A 25,030-nucleotide genomic window follows, 5' to 3' on the forward strand; every position below is an offset into this window, starting at 1 on the left:
TTCTTCTTTTGGGGATCAACACCCCCGTACTACGCCACTGTTGTCCTGCTGTATTGCTTGCATGAGTCCAAGAGTTTCAGAGCTTCGACACAAAATCAAACATTTCACTTGGTGATTGATGTATTTAACTTTGATCTGAATTCCCCCCTCAGAAGTATTCAAGGTGTTAACAATAACGAAATCAAGTGACACTGTGGTCGTAATTAGATTATAGACAAACAACGGGGCCTATCCGAGCACTAAACTGACGGTCGGGGTGAAAAGACCCCAACCGTGCCGGACCCGGCCATAACACTTTGGCCATAATAATGTCCGTAATTTATACGTCACCGCTAATCGAATGGGTTGGCCCAAGGTACTTGCTGCCCCCCCCCCCCCCCCCCCCACCGGGCAAATCACTATGACCCATCCGCTATCTCTCCGGCCATGTTTGTCCAAACTGATTGGGTAAGAGCTGTCACGTGTCATATTGGATGTTTTCACTTAAGTCCCCTGTAGGCCTAATCCTACAGAGAATGTACGCGTAAGACTTACAAATCACATGCTTTCGTGATTATAGCGGCAGTTAATTTTATTCTCTTTCTCTCTCTGAACTTTGCTCCTGTATTGATGAAATTGGCAGTGTTAATGCAGCTCGCTTGACCGGAAAAAGGACACAACCTTGTCGCTTTATACTACTGGCGATAAATCGGCTGTAAAATGTACATTTTGTAGGCGGGAAATATAGAGCCATCAAATTTTGACGACTGAATTTTTTATTTCTCACCTTGAACTGACCGTGCATGACTGCGATCGCCATGCAATACGACACACGCCAGTACAGCCCTCAATTTGAGGGATTCCAACCGGCTTCGCCATTCCATTCTATTGCCCCGTTATACGAGAACATTACGGCCGGCAGTAACGGCTCGTTTGCTCTGCCCCAAAACGGTAATTACCTGGGTTTTATGGGCGGATTGTCTTACCGTGCGAACGGCTCATCTCCTGGGTGTGGATACCCTACAGGTGGGGTGGGAGGCGGCTGTGAAGGAGGGGTAGGGGAATACGAACCAACCCCAGGTCCCTGGACCCATCCCATCGAGAATTCGACACCGGGACCTACTTTCACTCTGAACTTTAACCACCAGGGGTTCGCCGCTAGCAACGGGCCAACACCGAGTTCATGTGCCGTGCAGCAGGGGAGCGAGCCGGGCCTACGACGGGACCAGATGAAGCCAGTAGACGGTGTCTTCCCGGAGTCGAAGAAACAGCAACCGCAACCCACACTCGACTGCCTTCACAACACTTGTCAATCGAACGGTAAGTTTAAATTTCAAACTAAACGAAATCCTTAAAAAGTTACCTCATTGAAATAAGTTCTTTTATGTTTCCTTTGGTCCCCATTGTTGTGAAAAACAATTCATTAATTATAGCTTAAAGACATAAACCACATCCTTGCATAAAAAATGTTATAACGCTAATCTCCAAGCAAATAAAGTAATTTCCCAGTTTTCTGGTAATTTTGTTCCACCAGCTCATTCTTAAAATGCTGAATCAAAAATTCCTTTCCAATACCTAACTGATCTAAGAATTTCAGAGACGTGGTCACAATTAGTCAGAACAAAATGCAATGTTTTAAATGCCTATAGTTTAAAAGAGAATCGACATGTACTGCGTAGACTCTAAGAGAGATGTCACATCTGAAGAAGATGTCACATATTTCGTTGTTTTGCTTTGTAAGCCTTTACTCTGCTGATGATAAAACGTGTCACGTGTTCTTGACAGATAAGTGTTTTTTTCGACGGTTTGTAGTGTCACATTTGAACTTGTAATGAGCACCAGCTAGTTACCATACACAGCCCCCCCCCGAAAGAATTTCAATAAAACTTTCATCGTGAAGTTCATGTTTCAACGCTCGGTGCGCATGATCATCCGGCAAGAAGTGCTTATTCCCCGTTCAACAAAACAACTGCACAAACCAATATGACTTCTTCGATTTATTGTATCATCATGATTGGAAGGTTGGACTGAGAAATTTCGAAACAAATCTTGAACCATGAAATTTGCGAGCTGCGTGAGATTATTTGACAGTTTGATACCGCGGTGACTGTGAACTTCACCGAGCACGGATGTGGCTGACACACCGGGAGAGTCCCGGGCCAAACCGGTTACTCCGGTTCGGTGAAACGTTCATCTCGTACAAGCCAATCTACTGCGACACATCGGCGCTTAATACAACCACTGACGAAACTATTTCGAGGATTAATCCGGGGTGAATATAATATCGAGAAAGTTCTTCTGCATTGTCATTTCCAGGGTACTTTTTCTTACGTTTTAAATGAAGACACAGGAATTAAAATTATCACCCTTAGATCTTTCTCCCCATAAAGTTATACTTAAAGGCATATAGGATCATTTGCATTTATCCCAAAAGTAACCTACCGAATTTGTATCAAAAAGCTTACTTGGATTAAAGATCGTACTGGTACTAATTACCATGTGAAATTATTCCGTCTGGCTTGCTGTCATTTAGAAGAAATCAAGAAATGTAGGCGATTTCCAACGATCAGTCAATATTTTTTGGAAATAAAAAACTTATAATGACGAAATCGTGTTTCGTGATCAAAAGGTTGTGAGTGGTTTATTGTTTTTTTTGTTTTCTCGAAAAGTGTAATATCCAGTGAGCTAAAGCTTCAACAGGCTAGGTTTTTGGAAATTCTTCTTTGAATTTTGAGCGGTGTTAGTATTGGAAACCAACAAAATGCATGAAAAGCAAATGATCCTTTATGTTTTTAAAGCGAAACATAAATACGACACTCAGAGTTTAAGAGCTCGGCAATTTCAGATGAAGCAAAAGTTCGTCATTTTCACAGCGATATAAGTTTTGTCGAATCACTATACGTGAAGTAAAATGTGAGTGTATTTGTGCATCAATATTTTGTTGAAAACAAAATTGGATAGGAATATCAAAATATGCCTTGAAAATGTAAACATGCATATTTTTAAGCCCTTTCATCTTAAAGTTATTCTTATATCGATGAACATGAATGATGTTTGGTTTTATAGATGGTAAGATAATGATTAACAGCACATGATGCATGCTATGTTTGAATTAAACTAATAATAACAAACAAGTACATCATCCACAAAGGGAAACTGACCAGGACACATGTAAATTGTAAAATTGAGCTAACAAATGTTATAACATAATTATAAATATATAGAAAAACACTTTATCCTGACATTTTACCAAACCTTTTCGATAATTTAGTGGGCACTGAAGAGAATGAATGTATATACACAGTTACCCTCTCAAGATGCCTGGCACATTCCACATACCCCATATGATGAGTTTGATTAAATTGTTCTTGATATCGTCGCATAGTTCGACGTTCAAAAGTACCCAAGTTGCTTCATTCGCCACGCGTGTGAACGATTATGTTTCTTTATAGATTTTGCATAAGGTTTAAAAACGTGTCCTATCTTTGCAGAGCCCAATTCAATGGGTTGTGATCTCTTATCTATCCAATCATGCATGATTATGCACTAAATCATCAACGGTTTCGAAAACATGCCAATTATTCGAAAATCTGATAAAAGAGAAACAGTATTTAAAAACCTTTTTTCTTTTCGTGATAAAGGTTTAAAAATACAGTTCCTGTAGGTATAGAAGTATTTTTTAACAGTTGTATTTTTTCTAGACAACAAAAATGTCAATGACAATGTGGACAGATAGAACAACATCTATGAGAAAGATTTTCATAACGCGCCTTTGTTTGCTTGCAATTTAGATCGTGTCTTGCTATGGTTAAATCTAGGCTTAAATGGGAGCAAAAGGCGACTTGGGTACTTTTTATTTTTAATCGATAGTCCAACAGTCAAGTAAATAAATTTCCACTGATATTAAAAAAAAAAAATGAATTTCAGCATAGAGAAAGTCATTCTTAAAACACCACACGGACAATTTCACTGGACCGTGCTATTATCCATATTCCCCGTTTTAGATGTTAATAGAGCGTGCAAGTCTCGCCAGTTCACGTTCAGTTTTCATGTGGACGTCTTGATACCAAACACTGATTAATTGAGACGCAGATTTCCGTGCGGTGTTAGAATTTATTCAATTGGTATCTGCATGATCAATTAAACGGAAATTGTGGTAATTTTTTCTCCATTTTGTTATTGTCATCAATTTGCAATGCCGTCAACTTCTTGTAAATAGTAATGATTTCTATTTTTTTCGCAAAACCCAATTATTGCCCTTGACTGAATAAGCCTAGTCACAGTACAAAATAAGTGTAAAAATGGGACTGCACACACGTTGTAGATCATATTTACATGATACCTGAATACCTGTAGATATTCTCGTAAAATCTCGGAGATTTTTTGAGATCAACTTGCCCGCTCGATTGAACATGAACTGTTCTTAAGTTGTGACACTGTTTATTATTTGGTGAAGTGTTCGTATACGGACCATAAACACATCATGCAGTATCATGTGTAACGGTCCCCTTTTGGTGTTCAAGATGCACAGTTGAACAAAATCATGTTTGTTTAATATGCGTGCATGGCAACATTCGGTTATAGATCTATAGAAAAAGGCAACGCAAAGATTCCGACACGTCGTTCTGATTCATTCTTCAATCAGCCGTAAGCTGAATATCTCACAATGACCTATGATCTGTGAACTTCGGAGGTTGAAACGATAAAGTGGTGTTTCTGTACCATGGCTTACACAAGACCCGAAAGCCCGCGCGTCAACCGACGATTTTTCAACAATATAGCCACTGGTGAAAAGGCTTATTTTTCCCGTCTATGAAGACTGAAACCTTGAAATATTATTTTGTAAAGATTTGTAGCCAATGTGAGACGCTAACTACAGGGTGGTGCAAAAAGAAGGAAACTCACTTTTGACAGGAATTTTAACCTTCTTACTTAACTTATTTGAACTGGACTTTTTTGTATAAATGTGTGTGAAGTATAGCTTTTTAACCATACGTGGTGAAAAAAACATCTTTTAAAAAATCGCAAGTCTTAGAATAGTGTTATTATGCTGATTTGAATACAAGTCACCAAAATCACTGTTGTCCACATGTGAGTTTAGTGTAGTGTTTTTGTCTCTGCAATTATTTTTTCGTCACTTATGTTCAAAGATCAATATTTAAAAACCATTAAAATTGAATTTTTGAAATGGGCTCAACAAGTAGGCGAAAAGTGCTGACAAAAGTGGGGTTCCTTCTCTTTTTGCACCACCCTGTTGACAAAATATTTGATTTGCCTTTGAGCTTCTTTAAAAAATTGAAGTATTCCCAGTGAATTCAATTCACATTAATTTTTAAAAGACTTTTAGCCAATGTTCTAGTGTTTTCACACGGAAGTTGATTCCTGTACACGTATTGTCTTGAATTTACTGACCCGTTATAGAGTCACAAGAGAAATGCTACTTATTTAGGCAAAATTTCCCAATTTTAAATCGATGTGCACAGCGAACCCTTTTAGATGTATACCCCGAAACAAGAAGACATTTTTCGACAAACATGTTGTTGGTTATTCCTTACTGGTTCCAATTGGATGGTCTGGTACAGGGTTGTTTGGATTTAAATCATTTGATTTTAATCATTGATTTTAATCACGATTTAAATCATTTGAATTGTTTTTAAATCATTCCAAAAAATATCAATAGTCTTGTATAAGTTTAAAAAACAAAACATGGATGCTGATAATTACCCTCGCCTCCGGCTCGGGTAATTATCAGCACCCAGACTCTAAGCGGTATTAAACGAGTGATAAAAACCTCCGGAGCACACATTTATTCCCTTAATATAGTTAAGTGAAAAACCAGGAAAATTCGTTGTTTGAACATGTAGAAATAACACGTAAAGATGACAAACTTGTCTTCTATAGTGGGTCCTTCACTCATGTTCAATGGTCCATAATTCCATAAATAGTGAAGCCAGTGAGACGGGTAATTTCTTTTTTTAAGGAACAGATTATTTCTAAAAACAAAACATTCTTTGGTAGTTTTGAAAGGTGAAAATGCAATGCAACATAAACATAATAACTCATACTAAGACAGAAAAAAATCGATTTAAATAGAAAATACTGATTAAAATCCGAATTGTTTTTATATATCATGTTTTTTTTACAACCTGGTTTGGAATTCGTTCAAGTTCGCTTATAAAGTAAGGTAACCGTCTGCTCGATTGTAACCAATTTTTGGACACTATATTTTGGAATTTCTGACTGTATTAATAATACAATGTATTCTTCCATAGCAAGTTTTAACAAAGAAATACTACCAACATTTTACTGGATTAATTCGAGGCTCGGCGAAGCCTCAAACATTTCTTGGGACCATGGCCTCCAATTACAACAATGCGGCTCTGTCGCTATGGAAAATATGCTTCAATCGTTTTATCTTTCAAGTGGGCTTCCATTTACTTTAGATTTTTCAGTCAATACTCTTGATAAGAAATTGTTGTTTTGACCGACTGACCTATCTGATTATTGTCATTTTGTCAAAAGGGAGACTCTACATGACAGACGGAAACGGCGATGCCGCTTTTTAGTCATGGTTTATATTGTCGGTTTATTATATAGTAGGTCGGTCCGTCAGTCAGTCAGGCTGTTTGTTCGTCGGTTGGTCCGTTTAAATGGTCATTGGGTAAGTTGTTTATTCAGTTGGTAGTCAGTAGGGGAGTTATTCAGTCAGTTGTTCAGTTAGTCAGTGAGTTGGTGGGTTGGATAGTCGGTCGGTCAGTCGTTCGGTTGATTGGTTGGTCGGTCGTTCGGTGAATCGGTCGGTCGGTCCGTCTCTCGTTCGGTTGGTCGTTCGGTTTTTCGTTCGGTTATTCGGTCGGTCGGTCGGTAGTTCAGTTGGTCGGTTGGCCGGTTGGATGGTCGACCGGTCGTTCGGTTGGTCCGTCAGTCGGTCGTTCGGTTGGTCAGTTGGCTGGTTGGATGGTCGACCGGTCGGTCGTTCGGTAGGTCGGTCGGTCGGTCGTTCGGTTAGTCGGTCGGTCAGTCAGCTAGTCAATCACTCAGTCAGCCAATCAGCTGGCCATTCGGTCAATTCGTGCAGTCGTTCAGTACAGCCGAGGAGCCGTTGTGTGAGTTTGGGAGAGTTCGAGTATGTCAGTTTATTTTCATGGTGTCAGTAGGTCAGTCAGTAAGTAGGTGGTTCGGTTGTTAAAGGGAAAATACAACATTTGCAAACATCGAAAAATAAAACTACCACGTTGTTACGAAATACCTTACTATGATGTTGGTAAATGACAGTCTAAAGCATCCTGTAAAATTATGGCACCTGGTGTGAAGCCATTTTCAAGAAAATGATATATTTGTATACATTTCCAACGCTGGTCGGCCGACCACCGTTGGAAAAACCTAACTATTTTTCAATTACTGCTCCAAATTTACCTTTTTTTAAGTCTAAATTTTGTTTTGCTAGCTATTGGTTCCATGTTCATGAACGGGTGCAGGCCAGCTAGACTGGTTCCCTTACCTTACAATTTTCCGGTATTTTTGATCCATTTCATCTTTAGTTGAGTCAGGGAACCAGACTACTTGAATATTTTTGTTTTTCTAGGTTTTTCCAGCATTTTTGAACACAAAACGTCAAACATGTCAGTGCAACAATATTTGATCTATTATACTAACCCCCCAAATAGTTCATTTCTGAAAATTACAGCAAAAGCCAATGATGTACATTCCCTTTAAGCAATCAGTCGGTCAGTGATTGGTTGAGTCAGTAAGTCGGTGCATCAGTGAATAGTTGGGCTTTGTCGGGGAGTCGGGGAGTCAGTCGGTCAGTGATTGGGTGAGTCAGTGAGTTTGTACATCAGTGATATAGTTGGGCTTTGTCAGTTAGTCAGTCTATCAGTCGGTAAATCTGTTGTTTACCAGTCGATGGGTAAGTCAATCAGTGTGTTAGTTAGTCGCAATGTCGGTTAGTTGGTCAATCAGCCACTTCAACATGCCCCTTGAGCCATTCGGCCTTATCCAAAAATCAGTCAAGCAAATTTGGAGAGATTGCATTAATCCTTGTCGATTTTGTAGATTCCGGGATTACTTTGTGGATTTTTATAGGCTCTCTTTGACACCGTGTCCTTTTCTTTCCTTTAATGTGTTTTTTCCCCGAGAATTTTCTCCAACATAGAACGTTTGTTTGTTATTCTTTTCTCTTATTTTAAATGTTTAGCCTGAGGACGGACAGTTATAAATGACTGAATAGGGTGAACTTTAAGGATTTGTATTTCATTTTACCGTTTCTATAGGTTTTCCCGGCCAATTCCCAGAAATGTTCATTCACTTCTGAAAATCGGTCATTCGTTTTCGTCTGAATTTGAATGCACGTCTATAATCCCTTTTGAATTCAACGAATGTTCAATCGTTTTCATTGTCTGTGCATTCGGTTTTGAGAAACAGACGGCCAATAACGTTACCTGTGCATTCATTTACGCATACCTCAGTTTCTAAATTTATTTCAGGTACAGCTAATTTGATTGACGGCTAATGAAAAAGAAACCCCTCATTCTATCTGGTGCCGATGGCATTAAACTAAAAGTGAAAAAGAACGATGAATGTTTGAAATGGCCTTCTAAAAGCGAAAAAAGTCTTATAAGCGAATCTGAATTGACATAAAAGAAAGATGCTGCTCAATCACTTAATTGATTGAGCTGAAATGGAATCGAATGCTCTGGTAGCGAAAACGAAACTCGTGTTCAGAGCGATTCTCAAATTCAGACGAAAATGAATGACCGATTTTCAGAAGTGAATGAACATTTCAGGAATTTGGCCGGAAAACCTATATTTTAAAACTCTTCCAAAAGAGTTCAGATATACGAGGAAAGTTAACATGTAAGTTGAAGCAAGAAATGTGCTTGGATAAGTACATAGGGCCTATCATTGAACGGATACTTTCTTAATAATAGACTTATGCCTAACGTCATCTTAGATGACATATTTTGTCATTTGAATTAAATAACAATGAATGCTCAAAAACAGTTCACTCATGCGTATCCCAGCATAACAAAGGCATTGGCCTCTATGATGGCTGCTACGCATATTAGACCTTAAAGGTCTATTGCCCCGGTCAGGTTTTTTCCCGATAAAATGCATAAGAAAAACTTACGGTTTTGGTGTATGGGTTTATACATGGCATGTCTGTCCCGTGTTGGCATATACATGTATACCTATTTGCCTTCCTTAAATTTAATGTTGTTCTAATTTCATTGCGACATCTGTTCTGTCAAAAGCAGACGCTTCTGGGCAGAGGTTGAATTGGAGATAGGGCCAAAAAACGATGTGGGGGTGATTTTTTTTGGATTTTCTAATTCTTGCATATGTGTAATCCTGAACATTTCTAAAATATAATATGAAAGTTTGAAACCCTAACTTGAACTCTAAATATAGTATTTTTGATGATTTGTTAAGGTATATCAGTTAAAGAAATGTCACTTTAAACAGGTCTTAAAATAGACCTCAATCTTACACTGCCGTTTTCTCCGTTTTCTACTTTTCGACACGATTAACTTCAAGATAGCATAAATTTGCCTAGGAATGACCGGTTTCAAAAATTCAACCACCTATTAAAAGGAAAATGTACATATTTTAACAATAAGCAAAAATCTCATTTTTGACCTTATGCCCAGAAAAGTGGCAGAACAGGTCACAATTATATTCTTCAACGGATTAAAATAGACATAGCTTTCCCTACTCATGTGTATTGCATTTTCCTTTTGATATCCGTGAATATTCAACAAATGTTTCCTGGATGTTTAATTTGGAGAATTTATAAATCGGTCCCATTTTTAACTGTTGAAAATGTAATAATTGCCGAATAAAACATGTCTTCTCTATAAGAAGGAATGGACTGCTTCGGTGTCTATCTTTTGTTTAAAAAAAAGAATGGAGGAGACATGTACCAAGTTGATATAGCATCGGTAGCAAATAATGTATCTTCGAACAGTCCGTTTTTTCCTTCCTTTTTGTTTCAACCTCAAGGAAGCGTCTGTCATTCGTCAGTTTTCTCCTTTTTTGGGATTAACCCCAACTGTATAAGTTGTTTCACCTTTGACTGTACCCACTTGAAAGTCCCAACTTAAAAATGCAAATATTTGACATATAGGCCTATGCCAGAATGCGTTGGTGTTTACACAATGTCTGTTGGCAACTTTTTCGCGGAATTTAATAAGTTGAAGGTGATAAATTGTGTGTGATAATTGAAATGCATCAGGTACTTGTGATTTCTTGTTAATAGATCGCACAGATTTGTCAATCAAAATGTGTTTGAAAAGTATCTTTGCTTATGTTTCTTGGTACAGACACCAGTACACACTATCTTCTTGAATATAAAACAGGTTAACATCACTTATACTGTCAATACGTTTTCTGTCAATTTGTAGACAAAATAATGGAGTTTGCCCAATATACGACGGTGAGATTTAATCCATTTTAGCTTAAATTAGTGGCTGCAATGTGTGCAAACATTCAATGTATGCATGGAAAGGTTGTAAAACATATAAGTTACCATCATTTAAAAACGTTATTAAAAACATTCGAGTCTGTCACAATCTCCACAGCCCCTCACAAGTCCATCTCAAGTCACTAAGTCCCGGTCCAAAGTAACAATCTATTCAGATAATTAAGCTGTGACATAGGCATTCCTTTGTTTTTTGTTCATCTCCTGTTGTCCTGTTGTTTGTGACCAGACTTGGGATAGACCTGTGATGGACTGGACGACCAGAGATATTCCTATTTACTATTTGAACGAATTCATCGGAGATGCTATAGGAGTAAGGACAAAGGAATGTAATTTGGGATCAGAGTGGTGGAAGGTATAGACCAATCTGGGCACGCTGTCAATTCTGTCACGCAGGCCCCCTTCAATGGCGGCAGCATTGTGTGACTTTTTCAGATAATCCGTCATCCATCACAGTGATTTTTCCATTGAGAGGGGCCTCCGTCGTCGTGAGTGGACGGTGATCACGTACCCGGATTCGACTATAGGATGACGCATATATATATTTTTAATCATCTTCAGTTGGGAGATTTTATAGTTTGAGATGATGTGTTGGGAAGTCGGATGGACTCTGAACATGGATGTAATGGATGGAAATTTGGGAATGAAAAGTGAGGGTCAACCTGTGAGTTTTCGAATCATTGTAAATCGATTTTACGAGGCTATTTCGTTCCGATGAGACGATTTGTGGGTAAAGGACTTGAGCAGGCTAAACTTACTTGACATGTTACCCAAGACGTTTATCAACTATGCTTGAAACCTTAATGTCCAGTCTCCCCAAATCCAAAGCGTCCCGCCTCCTTGCTGCATTTACCTCAGCAGTTCGGCGGTACTTTGTTCTCTTTCCTCGGCGGTAAAGAGACCGGACGTTTACGACCATCTCACCTGTCTGCAGCCGCTCTATGCCCTTCGGGTTTATAGGCTCGTTCTGCCGTAACGACATCACGCCGCGGCCGAAACACCGTTGCCTTTTTAAGTTGGAACAAAATTATGTAACGAAACCATCATTTTAATCCGCCTTTACTACTTCACAAATGAGACCAAAAGACTTCCAATAGGGACCGGGTTTCGAGATTCTATGTTGTTTCTGGTGGAAGCCAGTTATGGGCCGTATAGTGGGCTAGTAAAAAATTATTACAATGATCGCATTTCAAGAGTTGGCTTTGAAATACATAATAACATTAGGTATGGAACGTCAAAAGTGGACAACTGTAGTTTCCCATTTTCTGCTAAGGTAGAATTTTAGGTTTTTTGAAATTGCAACACCGGTTTTAAAAAAATACTTTTTCTGCTAGCAGCAATTTGGATTTTACTTTGACGTCTATCTCGGTGCCTCAAAAGTGGTCAACTAAAACTCTCAAATTCTTACCATAGGTTTTCCCGGGCAATTTTGGAAAATGTGTACATGAATTTGTAAAAGAAGCATTCGTTTTCGTGCGAAAATAGAATAAAAATTCCAAAGCCTTGTTTCTATTTAACAAATGATCATTCTGTTTCCATGAAGGTGCATTCAGTCGTAAAAAATCAGCTTACGATTTCCCGAATGTGCACTGAATTTGGTTATGTCGGACATTTCATTTTAGCGCGAAATCGAAGGCACATTCGCAATCCGTTATTCCTTTTAATTTATCATGAATCTATTTCGCTAAATGTGCAGCCCATTTAAGAACAAACAGTTAAATGATCAATTAGGCCTACAATGCATTGATTAATCAATGAATCCATCAAAGCTGTGTTGTGATTTGTATAGGCCTGTATACTTATTTAAATTGAATGCAGAATATGCGAATTTAAATCATAACAAACGAAAAAGAATGTTCAGTTCAGCCTGTGTCACAATAAAAAAGCGTCACAATTTCTGCGAATTGGATTGCACATTCGTAACAATCGGCAACGGATCCGTCAAACCGAAAGCCTAATCCGTATTTGTAATCCTTTAAATGAAACGTTATGCACATTCATTTATTTGAATGATGTAAAATGAAATCGAATGCTAGTAATTACGAAAATGAAACCAGGATATACGTCGTTCTCAAAATCAGCGCCAAATTGAATTTATGTTTTACAAATTCAAATGCACACTTTCCAAAATTGTCCGGGATAAGTTAGTAAAATTATAATGCTCCAAAAGTGGATAACCCCGTAAAGCCGTAAAAGTAAAGTCCAAATTTCAGCTAGCAGAAATTGAGTTTTTAAAAAGAGGTGTTGCAATTTTAAAAACCTAAAAATCTACTAGCAGAAAATGGAAAAATAGGGTCGTCCACTTTTTACGCTCTATAATTAGGCCTACAAAAGATCATGTTGTTACTTGCCTATAGTAGCGTAAATCCTGCCATGAAGGAGATACATACCCCCGATAACTTTTGATAAGGGGATAGATATAGTATCACCCCTACCTGATTTCTGCACTTGAAATAAAGGCAAACATAGCAACGTCCGGTCAATGTGGCTCCGCGAAAAAATAAAAATTGCTGTAACAATAGTGAAATAAAGAAACAACAGCACCCCAATTTTATATATAAAATAACATTATTTGAAAACCATCGCAAATGGACGTTAAGTCCACAATAATAAATTATGAAAACACACCAGTTTTCATATAAAATACAACGCCATAGTGTCGGAATGGGCGTCCCTTCCCAAATGTTCGATTTTCCAACGTCCGGAAAATTTCGAGATTTTTTTGCCATCATCGACATAAATTCATGCACTTGATAAGCATGAGTACCTCAACTCCTATTCTGTAATGTCACTCAAGAAAAGAAATAACCAGAAGGCACGGGGCGTGTCGGCTTGTTTGTTGTTGGGCACAGACAGCCAGTCAAGTGTACCTGACTGACCGACTGACCGACCGACTGACCGACTGACCGACTGACCGACGGTCTGACTCCCCGACTCACTCACTGATAGTCACTTGTGAAACTGACTTTCAGTTATGACTGAGGCAGGGCTGGGACCAGTTTTACAATGTTTGTGTGTATTCATGCCCATGTATGAGACGTGGCATCCTACACCACATGCGCCGTATGTTTCATGTACTGTAATGATACACATGGATTATGCATTGGCAATAAGTCAGTTCTCCATGCGACGGCGAATGTGGATTTTTCATTTCCGTCACGTTACCACTCTACAGCCCATTCTGCTAATGTTTGAGCCATTCTGAGTCCATTCTGAACGTTGTGCGCTCTGGGACCAGCTTTACTAGGCTTGTCTTGCCCTCTAGCCTAGAAAAGTGCAGTGCAGCTTTGGTAAAGCATTTTGATCTCAGTTTGGCTTTCACTGTCTTTTTTAACATAATGTCTTAACGTCTGTTTTGATATGTTATTTTGTGCGATTGCACGTTTCCCCATGCACTACCAAAGAGTTCTTCCGATACAGTGAGTGCTAGTACCTCCACCCGTAAATGTACGGAAGAAAAAAAATCCGCTTTGGCCACATTTTCAGAGAGGTTCACTGATTTCAAACTATGGGTACACTACTGACTGTTCTCTTGTTTAAAAATAGAAACCCATTACATTAAATACCTCTAGTTGAGCATTTATACCACGGCCCATGATTAAACGTCAAAAGTAAAGACCAATCACGTCGAACAAAAAGTGGGATTTCATCTTTTGGTATCGTATTTGTTTCCATTGTCTTGATATGTTTTCTCATTGGCTGTTGTGTCTTCAGATCGGATGTCGCCACCATGCTTCAACTGCAGCGACATCAATAACAACAACAACAACAACAACGGCTGTAGCAACATCAGCAACAGCAGCAACAGCAATAACTCTGGCAATATCAGCAACAACAACCACGATGGCAACACCGCAGAGAGCACCTCAAGCAGTAGCGGTGCTGACACCGCCTGCCGATGGATGACGACCGTAGAGTCAAGCCCTCCGAGCACCGGCCAATCCGCCCCTGTCCACCGCCCACGCAAGAAGCGCAGACCTTACACCAAGTACCAGACCTACGAGCTGGAGCGAGAGTTCCTCTTCAACATGTACCTGACGCGGGACCGGCGGACTCATATCGCCCGCTCGCTGACCCTGAGCGAGCGACAGGTCAAGATCTGGTTCCAGAACCGACGGATGAAACTCAAGAAGATGAGGGCGAGGGAGGACTATGATGGACGCTCACAGATGATGCAACATCACCCATCCCATCCTCCTCATCTACACCATCACCATCACCATCACCAACAACACCTTCACCATCTACATCACCACCATCACCCGGGTACAGATATGACTGTGGCATTACATCATCACCCTCACCATCAAATCCTCTGATTATGCACACCTATTCTAATTCAAAGAATGACGTAAACCTGTACATGTCATTCATTAAATAAATGTAGATTTCCCCCAGTTACTTAACACCGTATCACTGAGAAAGATAGGTGAAAGAGTTGATGTGGGAATGAAAAAAGTGTGATGACGTTTCATTCACAACTGCTGAAGACTAAAAGACTTTAAAAAATCTTGCGTTCTTTGGCGCCCATCAACAGATAAAACCACAGGGCTCAAGAGGTGTACCGAGAGCTGGCAAATAGTACATAACTTTGTGAAATTGAGGGATATTTATTCCATGCCAACTAAACTTGTTTCGTCTATATAGCAATTTGCAACATGCAGGTAAAACTGCATGCTGACTAAAACCGGGTTTGTGATTGTCAAACATAATATGGTGACAAATTTTAAACAATTTGTTGACCTCTGCTTAAACTATATCTAGTGCGCCCTCTATTTTCTTGAAACATCAGAAGATGGACTATTTTTTTGTATCATTATAGCATTTACATTATTCCATGGATCAAAAACTTTCTGATAAATATAAAAATAGATCATGTTCACATGGGTGGTCTGTGTTACACCATTACAATAACTAGAGTACTGTACGGAAGAAAACTGACCACAATTACCAAAAACAGTTACTTGCTGAAAAGTTACATCAGTGGTTCCGCCCACCCTCACAAATGTCTGTCATGCAGTCGCTTTGGGGGAAAAAACAATAACATAAGTGACGCAAAAATTGCCAAAGATTCCGAAGCTGAGGATGAGTTTAACTCGTCCTTGTTACGATTCCATAAGACTAATAGTACTTTAATTTGTAAAACGACTAGCAAAATGTCATCCAGTCTTTTAGTCTCAGTGAATGCTAACATTTGTTTTTATGAGAGTTCAGCATTTAGCTGTCTCAGATATAAAATAAATAAAATATTTAACGTAATTTGTATTCCATGATTCCTTGAAGCCTATTGTACACAATAATGCATACATGTAAAGAGTAACAATATTTACCCTGAGGAACTCAATCTCATAATTAAAGTATCTTAAATATATGCATTATCGTATAAGCAGGTTAGAAGACGAGATACATTTCAATTATGTTAAATCAAAGTTACTTTTTTTGGAAACTTAAGTTTCCAATGTTTTCCATTGGATGAACGCGAAAATAAAAAGGAAACTGTTACAGCCATTTAATCAAGTGAAATGATGCCTCTGTGTTTATATGTCTGCCGCCCTCTATCTGTTTTAACAAGCCAATGCAAACAATAACTATTTCCCTGCATTTTCTCGCATCCTGAGAGACACATGCCTGGATACATTTTTTTTCCTATAATTTCATTGGTATACATGCATCCCATCAAAAAACGTTGCCTACTTAGGCTACCATGATTTTTTTACCAGCACCTACGAGACACCTCGTCTTTGTCACGCCACAGAGGGCGCTGTTCTTGGCCTATAGAAAATTGAGTTATTCAAAAACTATTTTCAAACCAGTTATGGATCAAAGATGGAGATAGCGATGACAATTGCTGATTTTTTTTCGTTCTTGGTGATTTTAAAGATCAGGCAGTATCTTTGTAATGCAATTTTAGTGGTTTTAATATTCAAATAATTCTGAACCGTTTGCTATTTGATAATTGCTTCGTGTTCCTACTAACTAGAAAACAATAACGAATATGGAAATGATATGATAGTGAAGAATGACAAATAACCATCTGCTCGAAATTTTTGTTTATTTATTTACACGCGAGTTAAGAGAATGAATTGCGCCCTCAGTCAGTCCAAACCAGATAAATTCCCGATCTGGCGGTATTCTATCACAGCAAGCTCTTGATATTCTTTTTCCAGAAGGCAAATGGCGATTTCATACGAGCACAAAATCGCTTGTCTAATTCAATTACTTACCAACAGATGGTGACGGACAGTGAGATATCGCTTGAAAGACTGGACGAAATTGGTTGAATTTAGGTCAGGACGCGGATATTACTTAACTGTGCTCACTGGAAAATGTGCATTTCCAAATATCTTCGATAAAAGTGCAGAATAGTCTGGTGCCTTTACAATGATGCAAAGTGTTGTTGGTTTTGAATGTAATGTCTTAGGAACATACTGAAAAAAGTCCTCCGAGTCGTCAGATTGGAAAGGAAATTGAATTTTTAAAGTTGTACTCGTACTGTGATAGGCATAATCACACCCAATCAACCAGCACCATTACACTTCGATAATGGCAAAAAAAAAAAGAATGGGAATAATCGTTTAGGAGTAGGATTGGACATACAATTCGCAATGAACATCAGAGTACCAGAAGCAAATTGATAGGGTCCCCTTTTGAGACCGATGTTGAAATTAACTAGACAGTTCGGGAATGTGGTTGGTGTAAGTCCTACACGGAAGTTACGTGCATTGACCATGGAGGTAGGCTGCATTTCCTGAATAAAGTTGCATGAAAGAAATAATTATCCTTCAGTTTCTTGGATACAGCGGTGGTTAAAACTAATGGCGCCCTCTACTGTTCTTTTAAAAGAGCCATCAGAAGTCTAAAGTATAGACGAATCCGGGCACGTGATCAATGTACACCCCCCCCCCCTTGCGGCCGGCCCCTTCATGGCGAAATCATTGTGTATATAGTTTTATAAAAAGCTAGTGCCCTATATGACCGATGATGTAACAATAGTTAGCACAGTGCTTTCGCCACTGAATGGGGCCTTCCGTGATAGAATTGATAGCGTGCCCGGATTGGTCTATACACTGTTAAAAATGCCCGTAAATTTACGGACTCCGTAAAGTGAAATATTCCGTATTTTCGGCGTAATTTTACGGACTTTCCGTAAATGCAAATATTAATATGCTAATTAGCGTGATTACAATCAACCACATCGGCCCAAACACCTACACATAATATAGTACATCTAAGTACATATTGTTATTTCACCCACAACCGTGTACACATGTCCAAACTCATGTTAAGGGTATGTTTATTTTACGGAATGAAAAAAACTTGTCAGCACGAAAATAGCGTTCCGTTTTCCTGCAGCAAAATTTCCGGAAATTTGATAGGGCGGGTGGTAGGGTCTGAATTCTAGATTAATGACAAGAAAAAAGTACACGAAGCACACAAACACCAACGACTTTTTGTGTGTAATTGAGGGGGGGGGGGTGGACGTCCCTGTAAGGGGGCGCTGCTCAAACACGTACATTTATGTATGCATGTACACACATACACTAATACGCGTTTACGCTAATTGCAAGCAGTATGTGTGTGTTGAATTTATGTTTAATGTGTGTTGACACAGCGATATCTTAGCGTTAATGAATTAGGCAACTTTCTAGAAAATTCATAATGCACTGTGACAGATTATTGGGGAAGGGATCGCCGTTAGCGTCTCCCGCCCCAAAATGTATTCGTGTCCCCCATCTCTACTGGGATCGCCGCCCATGCACATCACAACAGATAAACGGGCGGTAAAAGGACAAAGTGATGTTAACGGTCAGATATCGCTAATTGTCCCTTTTTTACCGCTGAGGGCGGCATGCGAATATCCTATCTCCCATCTACGTATACATGCACTTGCTTCAAAATGAAAATGATTTGATATTGGTGGCGCTCTATCGTGTCTGCATGGCACTCTGAATTTCCACCTAGGTGAATTCCTCGATTCATTCATTCACTAACGGGCTGGGTAGTCCAACTGCAGCTAGCTGTTGGAGATTTCTCTGCCACAAAGTTCAAGATGAAATGCCCGTGCTTTTAAACAAATTCCATTTTTTTTCCTCACGAGTTATCAACTCCTATGTTTCATTGAGGTTTTTTTTTTGGGGGGGGGCGAGGGGTGTCTGCAACTCACAATTTTGCTCACACAGATCCGCCCTTTGAGTAGACTGGTTCCAAAATAAAATGTGAATAACTTTTGTATTGCGTAATACAAAACAAGAAAAATAGCAGTAAAAATATATATCTTGGTTGCAACTTTAAAATAGCATGGACGATACATGAACAAGATAATCCCTTGTGGATCTTGGTCTACACTTATATACTCAGTCTTTGATGACGTTTGTGTCATAATGTTTCGAGATGGGCCCTAATCATAAACACCATCTTGGATTGATGTTAAGCTGTGTCCACAATCCCCCTCCCTCACGTGGACCAGTGTGGTGTCCGAATCTCTGTTGATATTCAATTGCATCGTTAACTCCCAAACCGAACCATGTTTTCATTCTCCCGTAAAGCCTCCTCATTTTAACAAGCCTCTGTGCTAGTAGCTGACAGTCAAAATTCTGTGTTCCGAGTATGTTTTCAAAATAGGTTCAACCATTCGGAAAACCGATCCACTTAATACTTGTAACTGTCAATTATAACATACCCGATCGATGCACTCCAGATTATGAGAGACACCATACTGTTTTGTTTTTATTATATACAGAAGTGCTTATCTAGTCAATTTCAAAATTATTGTCGTTTTTTTTGACAAAGTTCAAAGCACCTTTAACACTTTGATGTGTTATTATAAAAGTGGACAGGCCGGGTTGTTCTTTTGAAGAATAAAAACCCTGACAACTTAAGTTAGTGCGACAATTACTTATTTGAAAATTGTGCACCTTCACGCTGGAAGGTTGATGTTCGAATCCTGATGAGTTATGACAATGGAAAATGAAGAGAAACATGACTTAATCTAAAACAGATCAGGAAGTTAGGCGTTGGTTGCGATCGACTGCTTCGAACTCGAACAGCGCCACCTTCCGTTTAACGCAGTCGTTTCTTGAATGTTTGATAGCACTGTGATTTATGGCGGCGTATGTGTTATGGCGTTGCTTCATATTTATTATGTCAATTAAATAATGACCCTGATGGACCTGTAGTCGACGTTCAGGTCTTTACTGTCAAACATTTCCCAAAACAGAACATGATATGAAGCATGCAGCAATGTGAATGTAAATGGCGGGAACATTTCAATGCATCAGCTCGAAGTTAGCGTATATATTTTGATGGTTCATGTTATGCTTTTTCAAAGTTTACAAATACAATTTTCGATAAACCTAAATATGAGGTTGACGCTTTTATTAGGATGACATTTTTACTGGAGCTTTGAATATTTTAAGGGCATGTCATCAAAGGAGTTAGGGTTGCTTGTCAGGAAAAATGTTTCCACGAGAACATCCTTTGATCAGTTCGAAACTCCATTTGTGTCAGGGGCCGCGCAGCGGAACGCTTTTCAAACTGGGGGAGGGGAGGGGGGGGGGCAACACCAAAAGGGGGCACTTGCTCAGAAAAAGGGGTACCTTCCATCAGTGTGACAGTAGAGGAAAAGAATATGGTCCCGTTCATTTCGCTATAAACCAATATGACGAGGAACAAAGTATAGATACGTTGGCCATCTTGGTCTTTGTGGTTCTTTTACCTAGTTATGTGGAGAGACCATTGTTTTTTTTATCGCGTGAGGGGCACTGTTACTTTTGATAGCCAGTTCAGTAACCATTTTATTCGCGTGAAGAGCAGTGTTATTTTTAGGGGCCAGTTTTCCATCTTGAGAGGGGGCACAATTTTAATGTTACGAGCGGGGCACTAATTGTGCTGCAGTTTTCCATCTCGAAAAATTATCGCGAGAGGGCACTATTGTTTTTGATGGCCAATTTTCCATCTCGAGAGGGGCACAATTTTATTATATTGCGAGAGGGGTATTTGTGCTTTCGAGGGGTAGTTTTCCATCTAGAGAAGGTGCACAATCTTGTTAATGCGAGAGAGGTACTTGTGTTTTTGAAGGGCAGTTTTGCATCACAAGAGAGGAGACAATTTTATTTGTTTATTTGTAGCGCGCTTCATACGTGTGCGTTTGATGGGAACTTCAGTTTTCATCTCGCTGGGGCATTATATATCCGCGAGAGGGGCATTTATGATTGCCTGGGAAGTACCCCCCCCCTCCCTGCCCCTCCGCCTCCCCTGGTGTGTGTGTGTGTGTGTGGGGGGGGGGGGTCAATATGACCTTTAAAAGTGAACGATTAATTTCGGCTTTTATACTCATCCATCCATTTTTGTTTTACAGTTGTATAAGCGAGTATAGGACATTGTTTGTATCATGTTAATTGACTTTCACAATTTTTCTCATCCAAGAGATTCCGTCACTTTTCCCTCACACCCAGCATGCACCGCGCCCGACTCAGGAATGCGTCACAGGTCACTGGGTCAGTCAAGTCCAAAACAAACCTTCTCTAGCTCCCTCCTGGCCTGTACACTGCACGCACGCACACATGGCGTGGCTTGATCAATCGGCACCGGCCACAGACGTGGGTGATCAGGTTTCCGACGAACGACAGACGACCAACCATTTCTCCGCCGGCCTCAAAGACAAGACCGACCCGTCTCCTTGATTACCAGCCGTCCGCTGAGTTCCTCAGCGACCCTTTTTTTTCTTCTCTCTTTCCCCTTCTCCGGTCCCCTCTTTCATTTTCTCCGCACAAAATTTACGACCAACTTGCGGGCAGCAATTGCCCTTCATTTTCGTCCCGATCTTTGCTTTTGGTAAAGTGAGCGCGAGCAAGCAAATAAACGCGTACAAAAACTGCGCATGAATTTTTGATGTGGACTCAGGCGGTTTTTCTCGCTTATTGCCTTTGCCTGTCGGCCAGCCAGGGCCCACCGAAGACAAAATTACGACCAGAGATTTGTAACTCAATTCTGGTTCCCCTTTCTTTGTTTTAATGTTCGTGAAATGGCCAGGGGATCTTCAAGGTTGGGGAATGCCACCAGGTGATGAAGAAGGAGTCGGGGGGGGGGGGGGGGGCAACCAAAAGTCTTAAGTAATTGTCCTTTTTTGCGTCAGGCATCCGAAGCATTTCAGACTGCAGTATTTTCGATACCAATAGAGCGTGTAAGTTTACCTCAAAAAACCTGCGTGATTTTACGAGAATACAGCACATCCGGGCACCATGTATAGGACTACAACGTGTGTAACGTCCTATTGTTTTTTGTATTTATTATGTGTCCCGACAGGGCCCATCCAATCAAGGAAAATAAATGGGTATTTCGAAAGAAAAGAAAGCATTACAATTTACAACATACTGATAATATGGCGCATTGATGACTATAATTATAAAATTGAAATTGTTGACCTCAACTTCCGTTCAATCGATCACGCAAATTTCAATCGAGTATATTCAAACACGTGATTCTGTGACTAGACTAGTCAGTGTTTGGTACCAAGATGTTCACAGAAAACAAGTGAACTTGGACTGCCGAGACTCACCCGCTCTATTGAATCAGACGAGTGATGTCGCCCACTTGTTTTTAACGTTAAGAGTGTGATGGGTTAGGGCCTATATATGTAAAAGGGCCAAATCCCAAATATAAGCTAAATGTTCTACAGTTTCATGTGTGCCGCACCCATCCCATGGTACCCACGAGACGGTACGGATGCTAAATTCTCGAACAGCCCCCAGAATAATTGGGATGGGCTAATAAGTGTTTATACCTGTTAACAACGGCGTGAACGGTGTACAGGTGTAATTTTAATTCTTTCAGGTTTTTTTTTTTATTTCTTTCAATTATGACATGGCCTCTGCTTCAGTGCACATATGAATTATTTTATTTTACAGGCTTCAGTCCAGCTTCAGTTTCGCACCAGTCTCCAAGGCGCACCGTTAGTGCACGTACATCTAGGAGAAGTCACTATTATGAATTCTGTAAAATGTGTCTGAACTTCGGCTTGAATTTTTCTTTAAGTACAAGTTAATGTCAACCAAGATGCAAGGATTGAAAGCGCCTTCACATCTTCTTCGAAGTCATCACAATTTGTGGGAATATTTTGATTTCTTAGTGTACGGTAGGGGGCCTGCATGACCTCCATCTCTCTTGTGTCAAGGGCGAGGTTCTTATCTAAAGCCATGTTTTTGTGAGGTTAAAAAAAATGTTTATTTTTGTGAACTTCATTTTCTTCTGATATGTTCCGATCTCACGTTTATTGTTAACTTTAGCAAATACACTTCTTTCCGACAAAAAACCTAAGTTTACATTCGTCAAACCTCAGTCAGCAGGCAGTGCTGGCTGGAACTTTCAATCGGCATAGATTGCCAATTAGGTTAAAGTAACAAGTGAAACCTCTTAAGTTAGACGCATAAAGAACATTTAACAATAAGATTTGTTTTCATACGGAAAACGATGTTTTTAATTATTTGTTTCATGGGTTTCCTCAATAATGCTGACAATAACAGGAAACACCTTGGCGTACTGATAAATATACAAATTATTGTCATAAATATACAAATTATTGTCATAAAAATAAAATTTGTTTTCTTTGTTTATTGGTGCAAAACAATTCGTGCATGTATATCGTCTTAAATAATTCACACATGGGGAAAAATTGTCATTCAGATCTACTAGTGCGGTTCAGCTTCAATCACAGTTTGTTAAAACCGTTTTGTCTTTCTACCCACGTTCAGTTCAATTGGTGCGATTCAGCACGAGAAAAATAAAATGTGCCAAACAGTGTTGGTAGTAACTGTCGAACTGGATAGGAGTTTTGTTCAGCAGAAATGATAGTACAAGCTGCTAGCAGATCGATGTGTTGGATGTTCGTAATGTTTTCTGCCTTGGGCCGCAAAAATGGAAAACAACAGAAAAAACCAGCAAATGCCTGCTTACACACCCCCCCTTGCTCCGCCCATGTTAGTAGGCGCGGATCGGTGGGGGGGGGGGGGGGTTAACCCCCGGCTCTGTCAATATTTTATAATAATAATAAAAACCTGTCTACATTTCAGCATTGATTTGCTGATGACTCCCCTCCTCCCCTCCCCTCCCCCCCCCCCCCCTGCAAAACTTCCTGGATCCGCCCCTGGTTAGTAAAGGTCGAATTTGGTCAATTCTTTCGATCTTATTTGAATTTAATAAAACACATTCGAGTAAAACACGATCGATAGACGCAGGACGTATTAGTACAGACAGATACCAAAAATTGTTAAAATAACTGCAAATCGTTACGATGGGAGATGAAATTGATCAACCTTTGTCTCACGATTTATAAACTTGCAGTGAAGATACTGTCAGAAGCGGGTACCGGGTCCGTAGGCTGTATCTATGTAAATCAGGGTCAGTCACTGCTTCTAGTTATGGATAATAATGATTTAATACGATGATCTATTGAAAGGCAATAACTAGGTAACGAAATGTAGAGCGAACTGCAGAATTTTGATGATTAAACCACTTCGGTTATGGTTTGTCCGCGATCCGTTCTTTTTCTTCAATGATTTCATCTCTGATGGAAATCTTGGCTATAAAATAAATTAAATAGAATTCGAGTCGGATGTAAAATCAATCAACTTTTTTTCTTGGCATTTGAAGGAAAAGTAATGGAAGTCATGAGGTGAGTGGGTCTCGGACTCCGAGGCTTCGGCACACAGACCGCGCACAGGCCGCAGCGACGCCGGTCGTTAAACTGTTTTATCGGTGGAGCTATGGCCCGAGACAGGTTGAAAAATGGCACGCGCCTTGTAGCGGCGCTTGGCTCTTTTTGCCTTTTTTATGAATCGGGGCCAGGCCCATCTTGTTAATTGGAAGACAATTGCCGAAGACATGGCTAGGATCGAGTGGGTGGAGCCTAACAAAGTCCCATGGGAGGCAGGAACGATGGAACATAATCGACAATGAAGACATCCATCCCTAGATTTGCCAATGATGGGTATTAATGTAACACGCTGTGTAGGCCTATATTTGTCTATGAATTTCTAATGGCACATCATCATAAACGTGGCATAAACAAGTAAAGCCAACAAAAACACGGTGTCTTCCGTAATGTCTTGAGTGCCTCTATAATGTTTTTGAAACACAACAAAACAAACATTTCATTAATTTTTTTAAAGATAACAATGGAGTTTCTTTGTAGTCTTCCTTGTCCCCTCTGAACTTCGACTCTCTTCTCATCCTAAAGATGAGAAAGTCTACTGCAAACCATGTTTTTCAGAGAATAATCTGAACAGCAATGCTTCTTTACGCGTTGTCTTAGTTAGATTTAATATTTTTTACCAAATAAGGCTGCTCTTTTGTTTTGACCATTTCAACAAAGGAATTGGCCGATGTATATAATGCACTATTGCCTTTACGTTTATCCATTTCGATCGATAACGATCAAAACAAAACAATAGTTTTCCGGTGTCTGTTGTATTTCTATCTGAGATAGATGAATCGAACACTAGCAGAATATTAAATACTTCACTAATGTAACGGTGAGGTGCTGTCAACTCGAATCGTCAAAACAAACTTGAAAAT

General features: G+C 39.6%; 1 protein-coding gene across 2 annotated transcripts in view; it reads left to right on the plus strand.

Annotated features, from left to right (window-relative positions):
• The window catches only part of LOC119744337 (homeobox protein Hox-A10-like), a 29,415-nt gene extending 13,451 nt beyond the window's left edge, over positions 1–15,964 (plus strand). The window contains exons 3-4 of one of the 2 annotated variants that reach the window (XM_038220211.1): positions 1,128–1,299; positions 14,174–15,964. In XM_038220211.1, the coding sequence (XP_038076139.1) occupies positions 1,209–1,299; positions 14,174–14,778 (696 nt within the window). In that variant the 5' untranslated portion in view covers positions 1,128–1,208 and the 3' untranslated portion in view covers positions 14,779–15,964. Of the gene's footprint in view, positions 1–560; positions 1,300–14,173 lie in introns of those variants that run through there. The other variant, XM_038220210.1, reaches the window with a different exon arrangement.
• The last annotated feature ends 9,066 nt before the right edge of the window (positions 15,965–25,030 follow it).

This window comes from Patiria miniata, unplaced genomic scaffold (assembly GCF_015706575.1).
Source record: "Patiria miniata isolate m_02_andy unplaced genomic scaffold, ASM1570657v1 HiC_scaffold_7, whole genome shotgun sequence".
Classification (NCBI taxonomy): Eukaryota; Metazoa; Echinodermata; class Asteroidea; order Valvatida; family Asterinidae; genus Patiria; species Patiria miniata.